The sequence below is a fragment of the Magallana gigas genome, chromosome 7 (genome assembly GCF_963853765.1).
Source record: "Magallana gigas chromosome 7, xbMagGiga1.1, whole genome shotgun sequence".
Lineage (NCBI taxonomy): Eukaryota > Metazoa > Mollusca > Bivalvia > Ostreida > Ostreidae > Magallana > Magallana gigas.
Window position 1 is genome coordinate 4,141,577 of NC_088859.1, and position 22,110 is coordinate 4,163,686.

The window sequence follows — 22,110 nt, forward strand, 5'->3', positions numbered from 1 at the left end:
TAACGCTGTGTTTACTCACGCATCATAAATCGCTCCCCAGTGCATCTTCAAAGTGTGAAGTGTCCTATTCCTTCGGGAGGCTAGGAATTCAGGTGAAAAGCCAGGGCGATGGTCCTCACTTAAGACTTTCATCTCAGATAATTATATTTATCGCGTTAAAGTGTTGTTTGTAATTTTAAACGTAGTTCAATTGTTTCCACTCATTTTGATGCCAAGCAGAGGTAAATAAAGGGACGGATGGTAGGAGCCTTGAATCTGCCAATCACAGACGAGAGGTTCAAGTGATATGGACCATTGCTGTCAACAGCATCTGTATCTGTAGATAGTGAGTCTATTTGGGTGAACATGACAGAAACAGTCGCCCCAGATTCACCCAACAATAGCCTGGTAGAGCTAGTATCCAGCCCCCGGGCCAAGAATCGGAAGCTGAAGTGGTTCAGTAAGAAAAGGCTGATGGGAAAACGCGTGTTTTCCGAGATTTATAAAGATACAGGGATGGATGGTATGAGGGCTAGCACCAGGGACGACACCGTGATACCCCAGGGCACCGTCTGTTTTATGAGTGAAAACCCGTACAGAATCTGTAAGGTAAGACCAAGTACTCGCCCTCCATCATAACCCATTAATTCTTGCTTTATGTATCGTTTGATTTGTTATTTTTGATAAGACATTTTTGATTCCTAGATGGTTCTGCATGAATCCTCATAAAAACCATCAGAAATGGGAAACTTTTTTCAAAGATAATATGTTCTTGGAGGTGATTTTAACGTCTTATGTTTTAAAAGAAAACTTAATTATTCTTTTCAATTTGATTTTAAAAAATGGATCCAGTGTAAAGGAAACAGAGAGAAACTCGCTGCATTCCTCCGGCATAGATATTGTATGTCAATGAGAATTACTTTGTTTTTCTCATGATAAGGTGCCAATTAAAAACTGCAGGGTGCGTTTTGAAACAAATATAGAAAAATTCTATATGGAAGTCATTTAGGCCATCCTTAAAAAATGGTTTGTTTGGATTACCGCCTGGAGGTTTCTAGACCCAGGAGAGAGGGAGAGAGTTTTTTTTTAATTTTTCAGACTTGAAGTTTAACTTATTAAAGATTAGTAAAAAGTAAAAAATCTCCTTATAAAACAAAAAAGTTCTTTATTTTGCTAATAAAATTTTATCATAGGGAGTATTTGAATAAGGCGTGAGGCAATATCAAACGAACAATAATTTTATTTTGGCCTTATTTTGATTATCTTATTTGCATAAATAAAATAGCGTAAAATTCGCACTTAGGCCTTATTGTCCTAAATCCTCTACATGATAAATATATCCCAAAAATTATTTTTGGTTTTATTTTAAGGGACTAACTCTGTCAAGGAATTAGAGTGTTAAAAAGGTGATAAAACTCCAATTAAGTTGAAATCTTTTGGGAGGATAATAAAAGGTCTCTCTAACTGTCCAAAAGTTATTTTACATTGTAAATATTCAAACATTTCTTTTGCATGTCAATCTTTTAACTGAACCGTTTTGACTATTTTAAGAGGAATCAAGGGTTTACTTTGACTCTGAATTGATCTTAGCGTAGGACATGTTTTTTTAATTGAAATTCTAACATTAGAACAATATTAATAAGATTCTGTTTTTCAAAATTCTCTCTTCTTCTTTTCTTTTGAAACCTTTTTAGTGATTTGTTAATTTAAAAATCTTTAAAGTTACACGTGCGTTGATAAATGGATAAAATCTTTAAAATATGTATTTTTACGTTATAAGTTACAAACTTCCTACTAATTGTACAGAATATTCCAATTACATTTAGAAATAATCATGGTGTAATAAATCGTGTTGATCAAACTTAAAAAAAATGATTTCCTCGTGGTTCAGCGTTTACTCGGCGTTAACCAGACTAGATGATATTGAAAATAACCAGACGTGGTTTACATTGTGTGTGGTTTTACAGTGAGCACCTTTCGCGGGATCCCCCGAGTTGTGTGAAAGGAGTTTATGGGTGTCTACTCAATAGTTATACAAAAAGTCTAATTATTGGGAATCAAATTCTAAATTTGAACCTGAAAAAATTGTATATAAATCCAAAATCTAAATCGGAAATCTGAAAAAGTTCTATAGTAACTCGACATGCACACTGCCAGTCATTAGGACTGTGTGGTCGTGGGTAATAACGGTCCTATCCGGTTCGTGGTGTTTCACTAAAAGAGGAAGCTCCTTTTTGAATTATTGGTTTATTGTTGAATAATAACTGATACTCAGATATAGTATTAAACTAAGCGAGGAATGAAGTGAAACAGTGAAGTAAAATGTTCCTTAAACAAGGGCTATATTGAGAAGTGTAAAGGTATGCGAGGTCTGTTGGCGTATGCTGATGTATTCTGGTTAGCTGGGTGTGAATTGTTCCCCTCTGTAGGCTGTCCCCTGTCTCATATGCTTAATTATTTACAAATCGATCAGCCATATGCGTTGACAACTAAAATATGTGTGTCTTAAATTAAAAGATATCTAAAGCTTAACACACGCAAACATAAAAGAATGGCATGCTGTTTGGGGGTGGATCTTTGTCATGTCCCATATCATGACTTTCGACAATCCATTATTTGAGCAATGACGTAAACGAATTGGAATATAGTCAACAAAAATAGTTTTAAACTACAGATATTTCGCGTACGATTTGATTTAAATTCTAAAGTAAAGACGAATACCATGTCTACCGAAAAACGGAGGAAGTTTGCTTTGTCCGGGATATTCCGCCGGCGACGGACGGACAAACCAACGGAGGAAGTTGGGATAGATCTGCTACATCCGGTCGACGACGGTGATCCGACAAAATCCATTCCCAGCAATGCCGGGGGATCGGGAGACGAGGATATAGGAAAGGTTAGAAACGAGCCAGTAACAACCTGTCGTATACTTGTATACCAGCTGTTTTTTACCTGTTGACCTTTCACGGTTTTGCAGGTTTCATTTTTCACGTGTTCAGTGTACCGTGACCACTTCACCTGTTTATATTCATGATTGATTTGACCCCGATTACCTATGTTTTTTATATCTATAATCCCCAGGTTCTAGATCCTATTCCGCCTTTCGTAACACAAATCATTGCTCGTCCCTTGTGGATTTTTCTTGAATTGTCTCTTTGTTAACGATCCAATTGATTTGCCGGGGTTCCCAATGTCCTCATTTAAACTCTTATTTCCCCATATCTCGAACAAATGGTGCATCATACCCGGTGCAGATGCCATACCTTTGTCCTAGATTATGAAACACCTGAAAAGAAATCAGGTTGTGTAAGTTTATGGTCCGTACAATGGTTCTCTAGTTCTCTGTCAACAACCGGCCCTGCTCCGTCCTGCAGCTCGATAAGGATGCATTATACGATCAAATAGTCCTCCATTAACGCTATTCTATTCGTTTGTTAAACAGCATGTTTTGAAAAGACACAATGGTCTAAATAGCCATCCCCTAAAATGAATGTAAAATAATATTTTGTTGCATTTGACGAAAGCCGACAGATGCTGCGAGAGATTGTTCTTTCCGTAGCAAATAGCGCTCCACAGGAGGGTGGTTTTGAGGTAACTTCAATTTTGTCGTTTACAATTTTGTTGATCGTAAATTGAAATATTTACTGCATATTATATATGTATACAAAATCGATTTAATTACTGCATCTCCGAAAAAAAAACCCCAAAACATTATCTTAAAAAATCTAGACTTCATTTTAAAAATTTGAAATTATGATAAAGGTTGCTTGAATTCCGTTAGCATACTCACGCCTGTAGTGAACATTTTCGGCCCATTCATCTTAATGCATGTCTCCTTGAGCTTTCTTAGGGACAAGGAGCACGATATGCCACGCGTGTCTTCAGACTCATGAACCCAAAACGGGAAAAGGATGAGACGAGTTTTGCGACATTGTGTTATGTTTTAAAAAAAATAGCGTTCATATTCATTATAAAAATATTTCAATTTCAATTTATTAAAATCGATTTTAATTTAAAATTGTACATATTTGTGTAGTGTTTGTAAAAAAAAATATTTTCAGTCATGGAATGGTCGGTAATCCACATAATCGCTAAATGGACACACACGGCTTATTTGGGAGAACATATTATTGGCCGTGTATAAGTTCTATGGATGACTATTATTGGTTTCAGACTACGAATGACCGACTCTCATACTTCTGTTTTGGTCAAATCAACTCCTCCCTGTATTAGCCTTACTTCAACTATATCTTTAATTACTGAGTATATAAATTTATTTGATTCACCAAAGAGTTATATGGCAATAATTTGCCATTAAAAAGGAGGGGTATTTTATGGCTCATACTTTTCAGGAATTTCCGAAAAATTTTCTTGCACAGGTAGGACAATGAACTGGCCATTTTGATGGTTTACAATGATAAGCAAGCAGTTTAAAGAGTTTGTGTTTTTCATTGGAATCAGAGGAATTATTTAGGGTGATTTCATTTTAATTATGGGATATGTTCACAAATTCCGGCTTCATATAGTAAAATTTCACTTAGCCAATTCTTAATGTTTGGTAAGCTTTATTGACATTACCTTTATTATTTGGCACTAATATGCAATGTAAAAAGCGCAAAATTGGAAAAATAAATATCCATAATATTCCCTTTGATGACGTAAAGGATTATTTATCGGCAATAGAAAGTTTGCTTTCAGTATTTCTAAAATTCAATTTTACTTATAGAACAATAGAGCATCCTTAAAAATTCGAAGAAATTTGGACTTTTTAATTTTATTTATCGTGACTAATGTTTTGCATGACATGCACGAGTAACAACAACTAAAATAGAATCAAAGATTTTGTTCTTTACTCAGATATATTTTTTCAAAGGTTGCAGCCGCTGGAAATGTTACAGAGCTACGACAAATCTTAAACAATGATCCGTCACGCATCAATGCCCAAGACACCCGTGGCTGGTCCCCCATTCACCATGCCGCTTCCCGCGGTTTTACTGACGTCATCAGCTATATATCGTCACAAGGAGGAGGTATATCCTTTATAGTAAAATCATAACTTTATAAAGTTTCAGATAATTCAAACAGATCATCTATTTTATATATAACCTCTAAATGTTTGTATAAAAAACCCCAGATATAAACCTTCAAGACAGAGAGGGAAACACGCCATTACATGTCGCTGTAGAGAAGGGGCAGCAGACCGCCATAGAGACACTGATTGATCTAGGAGCGGACACATCCATACTTAACTTCGCCAAAATGGCGCCCGTCCATCTGGCTGTCGACCTGGGGCTCCTAGAACCACTGCGTGTAAGTCTTGTGAACGGATTTTATTTGTTATCACGCCATGAGCTTTTATTTCACTTGATGTATGTCTTTGTTTTTCCCTCTATAGACTATTCTGATCAAAGATAAAACCAGCGCCATACTTCCGGGAGAGACTGGCGCCACGCCCCTCCACTACTGCGCCTACAAGGACAGAGACGAGTGTGCCAAATTACTGGTACGTTAAACCGTGCCAAACTACTGGTACGTTAAACCGTGCCAAACTACTGGTACGTTAAACCGTGCCAAACTACTGGTACGTTAAACCGTGCCAAACTACTGGTACGTTAAACCGTGCCATACTACTGGTACGTTAAACCGCGCCAAACTACTGGTACGTTAAACCGCGCCAAACTACTGGTACGTTAAACCGCGCCATACTACTGGTACGTTAAACCGCGCCAAACTACTGGTACGTTAAACCGCGCCAAACTACTGGTACGTTAAACCGCGCCAAACTACTGGTACGTTAAACCGCGCCAAACTACTGGTACGTTAAACCGTGCCAAACTACTGGTACGTTAAACCGCGCCAAACCACTGGTACGTTAAACCGCGCCATACTACTGGTACGTTAAACCGCGCCAAACCACTGGTACGTTAAACCGCGCCAAACCACTGGTACGTTAAACCGCGCCAAACTACTGGTACGTTAAACCGCGCCAAACCACTGGTACGTTAAACCGCGCCAAACTACTGGTACGTTAAACCGCGCCAAACTACTGGTACGTTAAACCGCGCCAAACCACTGGTACGTTAAACCGCGCCAAACTACTGGTACGTTAAACCGCGCCATACTAATACTTCTACTAGAAGGAACACAAAAAAGCATTATTGAAGATGTGAATAAACTTGGCAATTAAGTTAATCATTATTCTACGTTGGAATAACTCTACGTTTGAAGTAATGTTATATATCATGATCTAAAGACAATACTTGAGTGCTTTTACACTTAGGCATGTCTGCACGTGTCAATATTGGGACGGTGTGCCTTTATTCGGTTAATGCAAACGTTGGTTACGATAAAAAAAAATGTTCTAGAATTCCATTCGCAAACATACTTTAATTAAGTGGGCTTAAATATTACTAGTTTCTAAAAATTGATAACTGCAAATGCGTAGATTTCATTTGGAGCGTTTATTAATTATCTTTAACTAAGCAATTCAGATGAAGGTTTCATTGCTTTCGGTCTAATTCTAATTATACAGTTGTCTGTTTAGAAATCCATGGACACATAAAATACCCATCATTCTAATTAGATTACTGTTTTTCCGTCAATATCAATTTCACCATCCTTTCACATGATTGATTCCGTTTCAGCTTGAGCATGGCGCCAAGCCGTGTAAGAGTTGTGATGACGGGTTCTACCCGATCCACGCAGCAGCTACCAGGGCGTCGGACAAAACGTTGGAAGTCCTCATCAAACACGGTAAGACACCACGTGACCCTGACCACGTGTCTATGATGAACCAATGATTAGTGTGTTTTTGGTTACCATTTTTCTATTGTTATCTGTTGCTTGATTATTTGAACAGTTATTAGTCAACCAAAAAATCCAAGATTTTTTATTAAACTATTATGGAAGATCCTTGCTCTTTAATATGATATTGGTATACGAGAAAGCTAAATCAGTCGATAATCTAAATGATAATTAAAGCAAACAGAGGTCTAAGCATTCATTATACAAATAGTTCTAGAAAACTCACTTTAAAATTTATATAATCATGCCATCGTATGACATAGTGTCTTTTAATCTAGTTCAAAATTGAACTGAATTCTTTGGAAAAGTATTGTAATAAATAAACTTAATTTTATTATGATAATTTATGAAATAATGTATTGACGATAATCGATTGAAGACTTTTGCTATGGGTAGTCGGTGATGGAAACCTCCTGTGATATAGCGATCGTCAGCAACACTCTCTCGCTGTATATTTTCAGTTGAACGTTTGGGGTACACCCGTGAGGTGGTGCTGTCCTTCACAGACAAGTACAACAACACTCCTCTCCACTCCGCCGTCAGCAGCGGCGACCCAGAGGTATGACGTCATAGCTATTTATAGGTCCAATATGTGAAAAAATCTTTTGTATAATGGTTTTAAAAATGTTTTTTTTTCTTTCTAAGGCTGTAAGAGTTTGTCTCAATGCTGGAGCCGCTTTGGACGTGCAACAGGTAAAGATGCAATAAAAATAGTGTAACTGATAGATACTCACAAGATTTATTTAATGACGTAAAAATCTGTATTAAAAATGAACTTTGAATTTACAGGAAGATAAATCTACGGCTCTTCACTTCGCCTGTGCCCAGGGTGGGCTTAGCATCATCCAGATGATGCGTCAACTACAACCCGAGAAGTTTATGACTGCCAGCAAGAAAACTGACATTCTAAAAATGACGCCATTACACAGGGCGGCGCTCTTCAATCACATGAACGTTGTCAAGTTTCTGATTGATGAAGTAAGTTACGTGGTCCGACATGGTGTTATGGAGCTGGAAAATGGTAGCCATTTTTAAACCTCATAAAATTCTTTAAAAAACAGCTCTGTAATAGTTATAGGATATAATATTAAAGTGATTGGAAAACATTCATATTTAAAATATGGGAGTCTTTCTTCACTTAATAATAGCAGGCAATTATTTCTAGCTTAGCAAATCATCTAAAGATTAAGGTAGATGGTTCATTTGCTGACCGCCCAGCTTCCTTTAATTCTTTTAACAATTGTGCGAGTTCGTTAAATTCCTTCAAAGATTATTTCAAACGGTTTGCTGATCTGATAATTAGCCTAAAATAAGTATCACATCCTTTGAATTGCAGGGTGTGGAGGTAAATGCCGTCGATAGCCAAAAGAGGACGCCCCTGTTGCTGGCCGCATCAAAAGGAGCATGGAAGACCGTGCATCTGTTGTTAGAAAGTGGCGCGGACATCTCCTTAAAAGACAACAAAAACAGGAACTTCCTCCATCTTGCCATCAAATATGGTGGAAAACTTAATCAATTTGGTGTTCAGAGCATCAAGGTTTGTATTCTTACATTGAAACTAAGTATTGTCATTCAAAACTATATTCCATGTCATCAAAGAGTTCGTTTCTTCACGCTGAGTTACGTTTATTTGGAAACTTGTTTGTGCCAAAGTTTGATCTTTGAATATGTAATACTGAGTATATCAATTTATTCATTTCTCAGTCTTTGCAATATTTAAAAAAAATATAAGAGAAAAAGATAAAACCTTATCGTTTAGAATTTATTGCACAAAGCTTCAAATATCAGGCTCTGTGGACATAAATATTTAGACTAATTCCCTTTTTATCTTAGTTTCACTATTCCAATCTATATTCCCCTTGTAAAAGTGAGACTGAGATCAAAAGACGCATCATCTAAGCTTTATGGTCTCGGGTCCTGAGCTCTCCGCCTTTTCTTTCAGCACTTTAAGAATCTGCTGAACGAGAAGGACGACTACGGCTGTACACCGCTCCACTACGCCTCACGGGAGGGTTATCTTGTGGCCCTGGACGACCTGATAGAACTAGGGGCCATCGTCAACCCCAAAAACAAGGACAAACAGTCCCCCCTACATTTCGCCGCACGGTGAGTGACCAGGCCCCGCCGTCACCAACTTTCTTCAGGTCAATACTTGTCCTCAAGTCTAAATTTTTACCTCAAATTCATGTACGTTTCCTTTAAGGATTTGAGTTGAGGATTTGAGTTGAGGGATTAAAAATTTTTGGTGACGGCTTGACCAGAGCTAGCGTTCAGAGAGGCGTAAATATTTATAATGAGTTTGTTTACGTTGCCGTTATTTTCTTCTGACCCCCGATCTTGTCTCGTAGATACGGCCGTTACAACACTTGCCGCCGACTGTTGGACAGTAAACTGGGCCCCAACATCATCAACGAGTCGGACTGTGACGGATTTACGGCGCTCCACCTAGCGGCTTTAAACGGAAACGTCAAGATCATCAACCTGCTGATGCAGAAAGGCGCACGCGTCACACGGTACCAATCACGTGGTTTCCACGTCTGAATATCATTTTGTTTCTAATGAGTACCTATATAGCGCATATTAAGTAATTAGCAAGGATGATTAATCAATAAAAATAAATATATCTAGGTAGGCTGACTGTGTCTGTAGTAAAATGATAAGTTAGTGATGGAACCCTCACTCCATATATACCACTGAAATCTCCATCATAGAGTGTATACTTCAAAGTCTATCATATTGTAAAAATAACGGAATTACTTATTTTCGATCAGCCAGGCTAGAAGTGGAGTTGAGTTGTTTTACCTTAACTTCTCTTAAAAACTACTTTTCATCGGAAATGAGTCATAAAACGGTGTAAAGTGTGGGTCTAATTTATTGTCTAAACACTCGACTCCTACCCGAACAACCTTAAAAAAGCCGTATATCTTCTGAAGTGCTCTGTCGATGATCAGCAGGTAAACCCAATGTGATGTTAGAACTGTTCGGCAAAACTTGTGTTTTATGTGTTTCAGATTTATTGATATTTTATATTTAATGATTACATTAGGCCACGCTTCCTCGAGATTTATCTAAATTTAGCATTTCCTTCATATCCATATTTGCTGTCCTCAATATTTGGGTCAACATCAGCTTCTTTTAGCAGTCCAAAATAAGGTTTATTAAGTCTCGGAAGTCGCAACAGATGTAAAGGTCGTTTTATAGGAACCCAAGTTAGTTCGGCCTTAATACCTTTCAAATTTTATTATTTAAAATTTTATTGCTAACTTAGTTGCACAAAATTATAAATACTCAGTAAGAACTTAATTAAAGATATATATTAACTATTTTATCCTGTTTATATCAAGATAAAATCATGAAGTGGGGGGGGGGGGGTAAGAAAATTAGGTCTTCTTTATAAAAGAAAATTTGAAGATAAATAGAAAAGAATACAGATTTTTATTTTTAAAATGTTGAGATTATAGCTCTGTAATTGCTTTAATTGAATAGAATATATGCGATACAAGATTTGATAAAAGTTTGCAGAATAGTTTTATTTCGGGGTCAATCCAACATGAAATTCTTTTTTAAAAATGTTAAATTTTAAGAAGATACTATGTTTGATTTCGAAACCATCCCCTTTCAATAAAACTAGGAATATGTCATCGAATTTAGGTACATTTCTCTGATAATGATATAACAATTGTATGAAGAAAGAAGCATACGTTATGCATAATCCCTTTATTTTTATAATTCTAAAATACAAAAAGTATGTTTAAAGCCGTCATAACCATAGAATATTTTCGCTGACTAATCCGTTTTCTCGTTATGTGATTTTTGAACTTTAACAAGTGACAAAGTATATGACCGATAATTTACAAATGGTGCACTGTCTTTGCTTCCAGTTGATGTGGTATTTGAAAAAGAAAGACAACTGCGTTAGATTTTTGTTACTAAATGCTGGGTACTGAGTAATTCATTTGATGAATCGAGCGCATACTTACGTTTTAGGGCTCATGATGACAACTCGCCTATCCATATGGCTGCCCTAAATGGCTATACAAAATGCATCCGGGCACTCCTTGGTGTCCATGCCAACATCCTTGACGTCAAAAACAAAAATGGGGTAAATATAAAGCTCAATTTACTCTTTGCATTCGTAACATAAATGCATCAAAACATGCAGCACTTGCGATAGAAAATAAAGAAGAAACGATTTTTTTAAATATATTTTAGGACACAGCTTTGCATCTAGCTTCACGTGCAGGACAGCCCAAAGTGGTCGATCTTCTGCTCTCGCTTGGCGCCAAAATCAGTTTGAATATAGAAGACAAAAGTTTCATGGATATTGCGATAGAGAACCGCAAGGCCGCCGTAGCACTGACGTCTGTCAAACATGAGAGGTAAGAAAAAGTTGCACTTTACCTTATTTACAAGGCGATAATCAAGCACGAGATTTCAGTAATGTAACAATTAACTCACGGATCAGGTCTGCGTTTTACAAAATAAATTATAACCAAGTCGTAAATCTTTTCAGTATTGTTAAATTATCCTTTAAATGCAAAATTTACACAAACTCATTTCAATAAAGAATATTAATTACTTTTAGTATGTTTCACTAATTTTAAATTAAAACATCTGGTAGTGTATGAAAAATAAGTGATTATAAATCTTGTCGTGATGTTATTTTGTAAAACACAGCTCTGACGATGACTACAGGACCATTATCAACGCAAATAAAATTACTTTCTTGTCGATGAACATATTATTTCTAGATCTATTTGACGCATTACAAAGTACAAACTTTATGAAAATATACCTATTTTTATTTTTTTAAAAGCAAAACGAATAGAGAGAAATATTAGAATATTGTTTGTATGTAAATAATCTTATTTATAAATGTGTATTGTTATTTTATGTTAAGGTGGAGTGAAATTTTACATACCTGTTCCAAAACGTTTGGTTGCCCCATGCATGGCCTGATTCAACATCTTCCAGACGTTTGTATGGTAAGGTATATGCATGTACATGACTCCCTTGACATTTATGTATCTAGAAATGATTTTCCTTTGGAAGGCAGGAAGTATAGAATGATATTAAATAAGTCTCCGTTAATAAATGTGCTATTCTGGTTACAGACAGTCCTTGATCGCTGTGTCACAAATGTAGGGAATCCACATAAAAAGGACTACTATGTAAGTCAGCATAAATTTGTATTGTGGAAACTAGATCTCTATGACGTAGCTACTGTTCTATAGTGACCCGCAATTCAGTTCAAACTTTATTGGGTTATTTTATCTTTTTCCAGATTGAGTACAACTTTGAGTATCTGCAATGTCCAGTACGATTTGTCCGGGAGGCGAATAAGAATGGGGGCGACATACAACCTATGTTTGCCCTCAATGTAAGAATTTAATTAACTTAAATCGTTTCTTTATATTTATATCTAATCATTGAATAGTTGTATACTGTATGAAGATTTAGTTGGTGAATAGGTTATATATTTCGTTAAAGCTAGATTTTTTTTTCGCATGTCATTTTTTTTTCAATGTCTGTGTTTATAAACGTAATATTTTTGGCTGTATATTCTATTCAGCGGTTTGCATTTCTCTGCAACCTCTGAAGTTTCATCTTTATTAAGTACATGTACATAGCCAAGTTATTAGAGCTAACTTTTTGAAACATAAATTTCCACCAAAAAGCGTATACGCCCAATAAAATACGTTTAAATTATTTTACTTTAACCTTTTCCAGATTTTTCTTCGTTGATTTTAACGTTATTAAATATGAAGTTAATAAGCTGGTTTTTTTTTATAAATTTCAGATGATGGTCCGCCATGGAAGAGTGGAGTGCCTGTCTCATAAACTCTGTCGTACCTACCTCACCATGAAATGGTCAGTGCTTCTGTTCTACGGCGTATCTAAAGTAAACACACAGAGCGACATCTTTCTTCTGATGTCAGTTTAATCATATGTCATATTACAAATCAACTGATTAAATCGTAATTTGAAACTATTATACTGAGAGTCGTAATTGTACTCTGTTTGACAACAACTCTCAGAAAAAGTATTTTGGTAACTGAGTTTGAAACACTTTGCTGAGATTTTGCTCTAGTCAACTTTTGTCCATATCTTTTGAACTATGCAAGCGACTTCATATTTGGTCAATTAAAAGGTCAATGTCAAAACCGAAATAAAGAAAAAATCAACCCATTCATCCACATCACATGTAATACTAGTTGTGTTTCTGTCCCAGGCGAGCCTATGGTATGTGGGTGCACTCGGTGAATCTCGTGCTGTACATTGTCTATCTCGCCCTGCTGACATTGCTGGCCACCAAAGACTTCACGTCACACACGCCGCTCCCCAACAATTCTACTCTGAATTCAACGCAAATCACAGGAACCAAATCTGATGAAGTAAATACTCAAAGCTTACAGAATTCTACGGAAGCCCATTGGTGCCACGTAAGAAAAATATTTTATCTGGCGGCCGCCAGATAATTATTTGGCGGCCGCCACTTATTATCTGGCGGCCGCCACATAATTTTCTGGCGGCCGCCATATAATTATCTGGCGGCCGCCACATAATTTTCTGGCGGCCGCCACTTATTATCTGGCGGCCGCCACATAATTATCTGGCGGCCGCCACATAATTATTTGGCGGCCGCCAGATAAAACCTGGCTTCCTGATGCGTGCGCATGTTTTAATGGGAGCTTTTTAGGGAGTTGTGGATACACTCTAATTTATTAGTTTTAATTAATTATTTCTGAAACTTGACATTAAATATCAATTGCAGAGCTTAGGATTTTGAAAAACTGGTTGAGTTGAATGTATAGAAGACTTTGTTGATAGAATCTAGAATGAATTTTATATTACTTTGTGCCTTGTATTATACATGTATGTTGTATAAAACATGGTATTTTAGAGTTGATTCTGAACTTTTAAAACTGAACTAAACATCCGTTCAGGAAATCTTAACATTAAAAAACCTTATCTTGAGAGGAATTTTATGTAAACATGTATAAGTAAAGGAACGCACTGCCTTCTATATGTTTTAATTTTGGTGTAAGAATTTACCAACGCAGATTAAAGTCAGCTTTATTGACCACGACAGCTAGTACAGGCAATATTATCACGAGAGCAGATCCATCTATGACTTTATAAGGATAAACTAGGATAAGTGTTTACTAGCATTCGTGGCCATAAAAATGAAACTATTTAACTGACTGTGTTGTTAAACTTTTATTCCAAATCACATGAAAGGCAGTACAATAAAAAGACCGCGATCGGCCACAGTCTCTCAGGGTAAATCAAAGTACTGAGAGTACTGAAAGGCGGGGTCTTGAAAGTTTGAATGTGTAATTGTTCACGTTTTCCTCCGGTATATTCCAAATATTATGAGTTTGAATTAGTTGTTTCAATCTACATGTAGTATGCTAAAGTTCAGCTTTTTGCAATTGCCTGATACTTTGTCATAATTTTGCTAAATCCCGACCGGGACTGTTCTTCATAGTTGTAGAAAATTGACACAACGGTATGTTATGTAAAATAAGACCCCAAGAAAATTTTTAAAAAACTACAACTAACCGGAAAAATCAAAGCAACTATATTTAGGTATATAATTTAAATCGTTATATTTATTTATTTTGTGATCGAAGGGAAAATCTATAAGTTGGACGGTATCTGTTATACAAGGTTTATGGAAACTCCGAAAACTCTCAAACTGTTGAATTACCGAACAAAGTTAACATTTGTATACCGATAACAAACACAGGCTTCTAACATTAGAAATATTTCTTTTTTACAATAAGATTATTCCAAGTACTATAACAATAACAAAAAATTGTCGCAGTAGCCATTTTGATTTTTTCGACCTTCTATATTGTACCTGTCATGATTTTTTTGGCAGCGATTCATATAAAATTAATAGGTAAAAAATAAATTCGTTCGCCACTTACTACTTTTTTGTGTCAACTCGTGCATCATTTACACGAATCACGATACAACCGATTCTGAAATTTCATTAAAAATCATACTCCAAATGCAGTCATCTGCTTTTCAAATCGATAAAACAAGAAAATGGAGACCAAACGTGAATGAATCACGTCATATTCTTGTAAGCAAAATCTATATAGATTATACATTTTTGGTGACCAATAGATTAATTGATATATACAATCTTATCGATTGAAGAACCAAGTTAAATGTTAATGTTCATGTTGTCCGGCTTAGTTGGAATATACAATCATGTAATTTGTTTTAATGTTATGAGACATTTTCTATACTTTATAACGGGCAAAACCAGTCATATTCATGATTTAAAAGATTTCTTCATCAATATCTTAATGCCTCTCATCAGAAACTCAGCTGATCTTTCTCCCATTGATAAATATCTCGCACCAATATTAGACCTATGAATTCAGAGATAACGCATGGTTGTTGTGTTTTAAATCTTTAATTTATTGTGTGGTAGTACATGTAAATGAATAGGACTTATTTCAATTTTAAGAAGATAATCAAAGTACTGAAGTACTGTCGTGAGTTGATTTTATCGATTATTATCAATTCTAAAATCAACGTTATGTTATTTTGCATGGCAAGTAGTTTCTAATCTGTATTTGAATTACGCACGTGTATTTAAATTACGCACAGTTTTATAATATGAATTAGTTATGTTTACATGCGAGATAAATTTGTTGACATGCAACTTATAAGTTGCATGTCAACAATTTTTATCTTGCATGTTTACATAACTAAATTGCATGTTACCATAAAGAAGTTGCATGTTAATATAAAGAGGTTGCATGTTGACATCAATAGGTAACATATCTAGCATCTTGGATGTCACATGCTGGCGATATTTGAGATTTTTTATAACTCTTATTTGATTGCAGTTTTCTTACATGTCAACATAGTTATGTTGCATGTTGACATAACTATCTTGCATGTCAACATATTTATCTTGTATGTCAACAAATTAAGAGAAAACTATCTTGCACACATGGGGCAGAGATATGCCACCATATACTACCGCGCGTTACTCAATTTGTATGCACACACCGCTGCAGTTATGAGAGTGTATACTTTAAAAATCATGATTCAATGCTATAGTAATTATCGTGACCAAGCACCTGTTACCTAGCTTTCTCACCTTTGGCTGTCTTCGACGCTTATTTTTTGGTTTACTTTAATGATTTGTTTTCACTGAACATTGTCGTTTATATAGTCTATTATATAAATTTGATAGCACACAGTAGAGCAATTGAACAGACCTAAACTTCAAAGGTCTGGAAATATTTTAAAAGAACTGAAGATTCAAAAATCGTAAAATATCAGCTGTGCGAGTAAACTAGCTTATTCTATACGGGGGGGGGGGGGGGGGGGGGGGACGGGGGACGACAAACATGTTAAATCACATTTGTCTTAAACATACATTGTAAGGAGGAATTTCTACAAAAGTGACCAAGTTTTTACAGTTCTCAATGTACTTGTTCAGATTTATTTACACTCTTAACGAGTACCCGGGTACTCGATCGGAAAAACGTCCAAGTAACCGAGCACTAAAAATTAACCAATTTGTCATCCCTACTAAAAATGGTTGTTTTGATTTTCACGGTAAGTTGTAGTTTTTCTTGGGGTCTTATTTTACATAATATACCGTTGTGTCAATTTTCTACAATTATGAAGAACAGTCCCGGTCGGGATTTAGCAAAATTATGACAAAGTATCAGGAAATTACAAAAGGCCGAACTTTAGCATACTACATGTAGATTGAAACAACTAATTCAAGCTCATAATTTTTGAAACATAACGGAGGAAAACGTAAACAATTACAAATTCAAACTTTCAAGACCCCGCCTTTCAGTACTCTCAGTACTTTGATTTACCCAGAGAGACTGTGGCCGATCGCGGTCTTTTTATTGTACTGCCTTTCATGTGATTTGGAATAAAAGTTTAACAACACAGTCAGTTAAATAGTTTCATTTTTATGGCCACGAATGCTAGTTCACACTTATCCTTGTTTATCCTTATAAAGTCATAGATGGATCTGCTCTCGTGAAAATATTGCCTGTACTAGCTGTCGTGGTCAATAAAGCTGACTTTAATCTGCGTTGGTAAATTCTTATACCAAAATTAAAACATATAGAAGGCAGTGCGTTCCTTTACTTATACATGTTTACATAAAATTCCTCTCAAGTTAAGGTTTTTTAATGTTAAGATTTCCTGAACGGGTGTTTACTTCAGTTTTAAAAGTTCAGAATTAACTCTAAAGTACCATGTTTTACAACATACATGTATAATACAAGGCACAAAGTAATATAAAATTCATTCTAGATTCTATCAACAAAGTCTTCTATACATTCAACTCAACCAGTTTTTCAAAATCCTAAGCTCTGCAATTGATATTTAATGTCAAGTTTCAGAAAAAATTAATAAAACTAATAAATTAGAGTGTATCCACAACTCCCTAAAAAGCTCCCATTAAAACATGCGCACGCATCAGGAAGCCAGGTTTTATCTGGCGGCCGCCAAATAATTATGTGGCGGCCGCCAGATAATTATGTGGCGGCCGCCAGATAATAAGTGGCGGCCGCCAGAAAATTATGTGGCGGCCGCCAAATAATAAGTGGCGGCCGCCAAATAATTATCTGGCGGCCGCCAGATAATTATGTGGCGGCCGCCAGATAATAAGTGGCGGCCGCCAGAAAATTATATGGCGGCCGCCAGAAAATTATGTGGCGGCCGCCAGATAATAAGTGGCGGCCGCCAAATAATTATCTGGCGGCCGCCAGATAAAATATTTTTCATACGTGGCACCAACGGGCTTCCGTAGAATTCACTTCACTATCTAATTATAAAATTAATGAAATTTCATTAAACTCATTAAATTATGTATGTTTTTGATTACCACGTTTATGAAAATATTATTTTGAATAACTCTAAATTTTAATATGCAGTTCAACTTTGATGAACAAATTCAGTCAAAACATAATCCTGTGTCTGCTTTAGATGACCACGTGGTACCGGATGATCACGGGGCTGGTGTTCGTTCTGACGTCAATCAACATCCTCAAGGAGTTGGTCCAGATGGTGCAACAGGTAATGCATACACGGTATCTGCCATTTTTTATGACGTCATAAAAAAGTACCCATCGCTCTAGTTTGTCTGCAGAAATGTCTACCTATGGTAAATTTTGTCAACAAACATTGGCACCGTTGGCAAACCAATGGTAAGAAATTTTACCAGTTGTAAATTTGTTTACCAACGGCAGTACTCTGAACCCACCCACGGTCGTCTGCTAGTCAAAGCTCTTTCAACCCAAGCAACCTATCAACCTACATGTAAATCAAACGGTTTGTTTCACGTACGGACAAACGAGGTTCTTTCAAAGTTCTTTTATGCTCACGATTTTGACGGTGTAGCAATAGAGTAAACCTGTAACTCTTGGTTTCTCAACCAAGTAGTCTGATGTCGTTGACCGTGGAGTCTGTGTTTTTTTCGTGTAAGAAAGAGTCTGACTCCTATATGCTCCATCGCCTTATCATATTATTAGTTTGATTTAGAATTCTTGATCCAAATATATTTTTCAAAGTTTTATGGTCCGAATGTAATCATGTATTATGTATTTTATAGACTCTGCAAAACATCCGTTTCCAGTTGTGATTAATTATGTACATTGGTCTTTAAGCCAATTCAGTTGATAAAATAGAGTATAAATGTGGTTCTAATGCCCCAGTCACACATTCACGGATTAAATGCCGGATTAGCTACGGAAGCGATCCGGAATCATTCATGGCGATATGTATTGACCTGTGGCTTTTCCGTCTGTTATCGTATCTAAACGTAGCAATACTTGTATAGCTGCGACAATTTTTGAACATGTTCAAAATTCCACTACGGATGAAACCACCGTAGTACTTCCTTAGAAAAACTTACTAAACCGTTTTAGAAGGTAGAAGTCCGTTTTAACTCCGTATAAATCCGTAGTAATTCGTATGTATCAATTTGTATCCATTCCGTAGTGCATCCGTACTAACTCCGTATCATTAGATTTTCCGGTGTCAACCGTGGAAAATATTCCGTAGTAGAACCTAGGAGTTGATCTGTGAATGTGTGACTGGGGCATTAACGATTATTTGATTTTCCGGTGTCAACCGTGGAAAATATTCCGTAGTAGAACCGTGGAGTTGATCCGTGAATGTGTGACTGGGGCATTAAGTATGTTTTGGTATTAAAATTTTCACAGAATATATTCCTTAATTAGTTAAATAAGTCCAAATTCATGCGCAACTTTTTGTGCGCAGTCTAAACTGTAGACCTATGGTCCGTTTACCCGAATTTCCGTGGAGCGGCAGTTCTGCAGCTAGTTCTTTTAAAAGAGGAAATAAGCATATTCAAAATGGAAATGGGCTGTATAGATGCGTTTCGATACTGAGATGGGTATATTGATTTTATAATTTGGCAAAAAGATTTCGAAATTTTTCGATCTTTTCATTATATTTGAACACGAAAAGAAGCATGACGATTTGAGTTATGCTACATGTATGTATATTTTTGGCAAATTTTATAATGAAATTGACTTAAAATGTTAACATCTTTGAAAAATCAATTTTATTGGTGCGTTTCGTTAAAAAAATTAATTGGAAATAGTTACCTAAAGAAATGTCATAATACTTTAGTTAGCAATAGATCGGAATAAGCAGCTTCAATAAAACATTTATTTAAATTAAAAGTTACCTTTATAAAGACTTTTAGTTTGTTTTAAACCATTAAAATGCATGGTACTCAGTCTTCCACCTGATGACGTCAGCATTTTTTTTTGTTGCTCTAAGGGCCAGATTAACCAAATTATCCGAATTTGCTCATGGCCTCTTTCCTTTATATATTCCCCTCCCTTTACTCACGCCACGCTTTTTTTTGTTCACACCCTACTTCCATTGCAGCGGCTGCGGTACTTCCTGGACCCCAATAACTTGGTGGAGTGGGTGCTGTACGTGTCGACGGCCGTCTTTATCGCCCCCGTGCTCTTCAATGACTCGGACTGCCTCAACATGGAGGCCGGGGCGGTAGCTGTGTTCCTGGCCTGGTTCAACTGTCTCCTGTTCCTGCAAAGGTATACAGCGCTCAACCAAATTAAATATTTAGTTATTACTGCGATTATCTTATGTTTATATAAACAAAACCATCAATTTGAAATTTTGGTTAAATTGTTGCTATATAAAAAAATAAAAATGGCAAAAAATTACATGCCTCATTTTTGCAAAATTTATAATACGCATGGGAAACTGGATATACAGTTTTACTTATAATTTTTTTTTATCAAAACTATTCGTGAAGTGTTCATTTTCTGTTATCAAGACGCACGGTAAAGTTTAACGTCTCGTGTATTTAGCGACCCAACGGTAGATAGTGTCTTCCTATAAAGGATATCATCTCGTCGTTTCTCGTAGGTTTGACGTGTTCGGGATTTACGTTGTGATGTTTCTGGAGATCCTGGCCACATTGTTCCAGGCGCTCTGTGTCTTCTCCATTCTCCTGGTTGCCTTCGGGCTCGCCTTCTCCATTTTGCTGAGACACGAGGTAAAACCCAAGCTACCTTTACCTCATTCTTCAAACATTTGTAGAACCTAAACTGAGCTGCGTGCTTTGATTTTCTCGTTATATCTTAATCATCGTTTTTGTCCATCGATGTCATTTTGCAGGCGCTTTTGTGCCTCATGCTTACTTCTAATATACACTTGACTTCTATAAATAGGACAGCCACGCCTACTCCACGCCCCTGATGTCCATCGTGCGGGCGACGGTTATGATGCTGGAGCTGGACTACATGTCGTCGTTCAATGAGCCCTACTTTGACGACAAACCCAGCACGCTTCCCTACCCCTCCCTCACCGTCTTCTTCATGCTCCTCTTCGTTCTCCTGATGCCCATCCTCCTGGTTAACCTACTGGTGAGTCTTGCCGCGCTGTATGACGTTGTTCAGTTCTTGCTAACCAAACAGCCGTCTATGTCACTGTTGTTCGGTGTAAGATTCAGCTTTGTTAAAGCCGATGAGAATTTTTTCTGAAAATTTTGGGTTCTTCTGTAAAGCTTTCTAGGTACATGCATTTATAGTACACAATGATAGTGATGGGCATATTGCCAGAAATATCCAATTCCATAGTTTTTCTGAATGTTCGCTCTTTTAAACTTAAAATAAATTATTATTGAAAATACTACTAAAGCAATTTGAGTTTCTTACGAACACCATTTGTAGATTGCATATTACCAAAAATTTCATTTTAATTATTTACATGTAACCGAAAATTTTGGCACTTTTGAGTATTAAGGATAAAAGTGTAAATATGCATATTGTCGGAAGATTGGCGGGAAAAAACTACGGCAGTCATGACCCTTTATTGAATAAGTGCGTACCCTGCCAATATATTGTTACAGCATTACCAGGTAATTTGGGAGCGTAGTGTATAAAAGCTTGTACACTTTTCTTAAATTTTATTTGTTGATAGATCGGTTTGGCAGTTGGAGACATAGAATCAGTGCTAAGGAACGCAACTCTGAAACGCCTTGCCATGCAGGTAAGTATTTTGTTTAGATGCTTAAGATGAGTATATTCTTTCTTTCAGTGGAAAATAATAATAAAACCAATTTTATCAAAACAAGCACCGGTATTTAATATTATTTGCATTGATTCATTCGTAGGTGGAGTTGCACACGGAACTGGAGCGCCGTCTGCCGGCCAAACTTCTGGAGAAAGTGGACAAAATAAAGCACAAGGAGTATCCGAACAAGTGCGGGAAATACGTCAGGGTGAGTGCTCTCCCGCTCAACGGAAGTCGTGATCGATGCATGGTTTATCTGTATCTGTATAAATGAGGAATTCTCTGTTGATATTTGTAGGTGTTTAAGAACCTGATGGAGAAGGATGCCGACAGTAGCTCGGTGTGTGGGGGCGAGGAGGCCAGCTACGTCAAAACGGAACTCTTCAAGCAGAAAACCAGGTCAGTGTCCCCAATTATAGTTCATTGGGATATGAACTTGTTTTGTTCAGTGATCAGTTCCTGTAAAGCCAAATGGTAGGTTCTAACCGAATTCATATTCCTGCAAATTTGCAAATGAACGTCTTTACCATTCAGGAAGTTACATCAGAATTATATTTTTCAAATGTTGGCGTATTTTTTTTACACTAGTTTTAGAAGGACGCATTGTTTCCAAAGTATCAAATTTCTTACTATTTCAAATAAATTGAACAATGTTTTATAATGCGTTGCAAGACAATTAAGAGAGAAATCGCCTTTGACCTGATTACACCACATACCATTGAACGTACTACTGTTTTCCCCATATGA

At 36.5% G+C, this 22,110-nt stretch overlaps 1 protein-coding gene across 3 annotated transcripts in view; it reads left to right on the plus strand.

Annotated features, from left to right (window-relative positions):
* The window catches only part of LOC105318492 (transient receptor potential cation channel subfamily A member 1), a 23,328-nt gene continuing 1,218 nt past the window's right edge, over nucleotides 1-22,110 (plus strand). The window contains exons 1-25 of one of the 3 annotated variants that reach the window (XM_066066097.1): nucleotides 1-588; nucleotides 4,853-5,009; nucleotides 5,114-5,289; nucleotides 5,375-5,482; nucleotides 6,624-6,732; nucleotides 7,245-7,342; nucleotides 7,429-7,476; nucleotides 7,573-7,761; nucleotides 8,120-8,320; nucleotides 8,726-8,889; nucleotides 9,132-9,296; nucleotides 10,771-10,885; nucleotides 10,996-11,162; nucleotides 11,684-11,768; nucleotides 11,898-11,954; nucleotides 12,068-12,163; nucleotides 12,584-12,654; nucleotides 13,016-13,178; nucleotides 17,773-17,862; nucleotides 19,708-19,877; nucleotides 20,215-20,344; nucleotides 20,520-20,714; nucleotides 21,271-21,339; nucleotides 21,464-21,571; nucleotides 21,662-21,762. In XM_066066097.1, coding sequence (XP_065922169.1) covers nucleotides 346-588; nucleotides 4,853-5,009; nucleotides 5,114-5,289; nucleotides 5,375-5,482; nucleotides 6,624-6,732; nucleotides 7,245-7,342; nucleotides 7,429-7,476; nucleotides 7,573-7,761; nucleotides 8,120-8,320; nucleotides 8,726-8,889; nucleotides 9,132-9,296; nucleotides 10,771-10,885; nucleotides 10,996-11,162; nucleotides 11,684-11,768; nucleotides 11,898-11,954; nucleotides 12,068-12,163; nucleotides 12,584-12,654; nucleotides 13,016-13,178; nucleotides 17,773-17,862; nucleotides 19,708-19,877; nucleotides 20,215-20,344; nucleotides 20,520-20,714; nucleotides 21,271-21,339; nucleotides 21,464-21,571; nucleotides 21,662-21,762 — 3,275 coding nt within the window. In that variant the 5' untranslated portion in view covers nucleotides 1-345. Of the gene's footprint in view, nucleotides 589-2,592; nucleotides 2,876-3,423; nucleotides 3,571-4,852; nucleotides 5,010-5,113; nucleotides 5,290-5,374; nucleotides 5,483-6,623; nucleotides 6,733-7,244; nucleotides 7,343-7,428; nucleotides 7,477-7,572; nucleotides 7,762-8,119; nucleotides 8,321-8,725; nucleotides 8,890-9,131; nucleotides 9,297-10,770; nucleotides 10,886-10,995; nucleotides 11,163-11,683; nucleotides 11,769-11,897; nucleotides 11,955-12,067; nucleotides 12,164-12,583; nucleotides 12,655-13,015; nucleotides 13,179-17,772; nucleotides 17,863-19,707; nucleotides 19,878-20,214; nucleotides 20,345-20,519; nucleotides 20,715-21,270; nucleotides 21,340-21,463; nucleotides 21,572-21,661; nucleotides 21,763-22,110 lie in introns of those variants that run through there. The other 2 variants (XM_066066098.1, XM_066066099.1) reach the window with 2 other exon arrangements.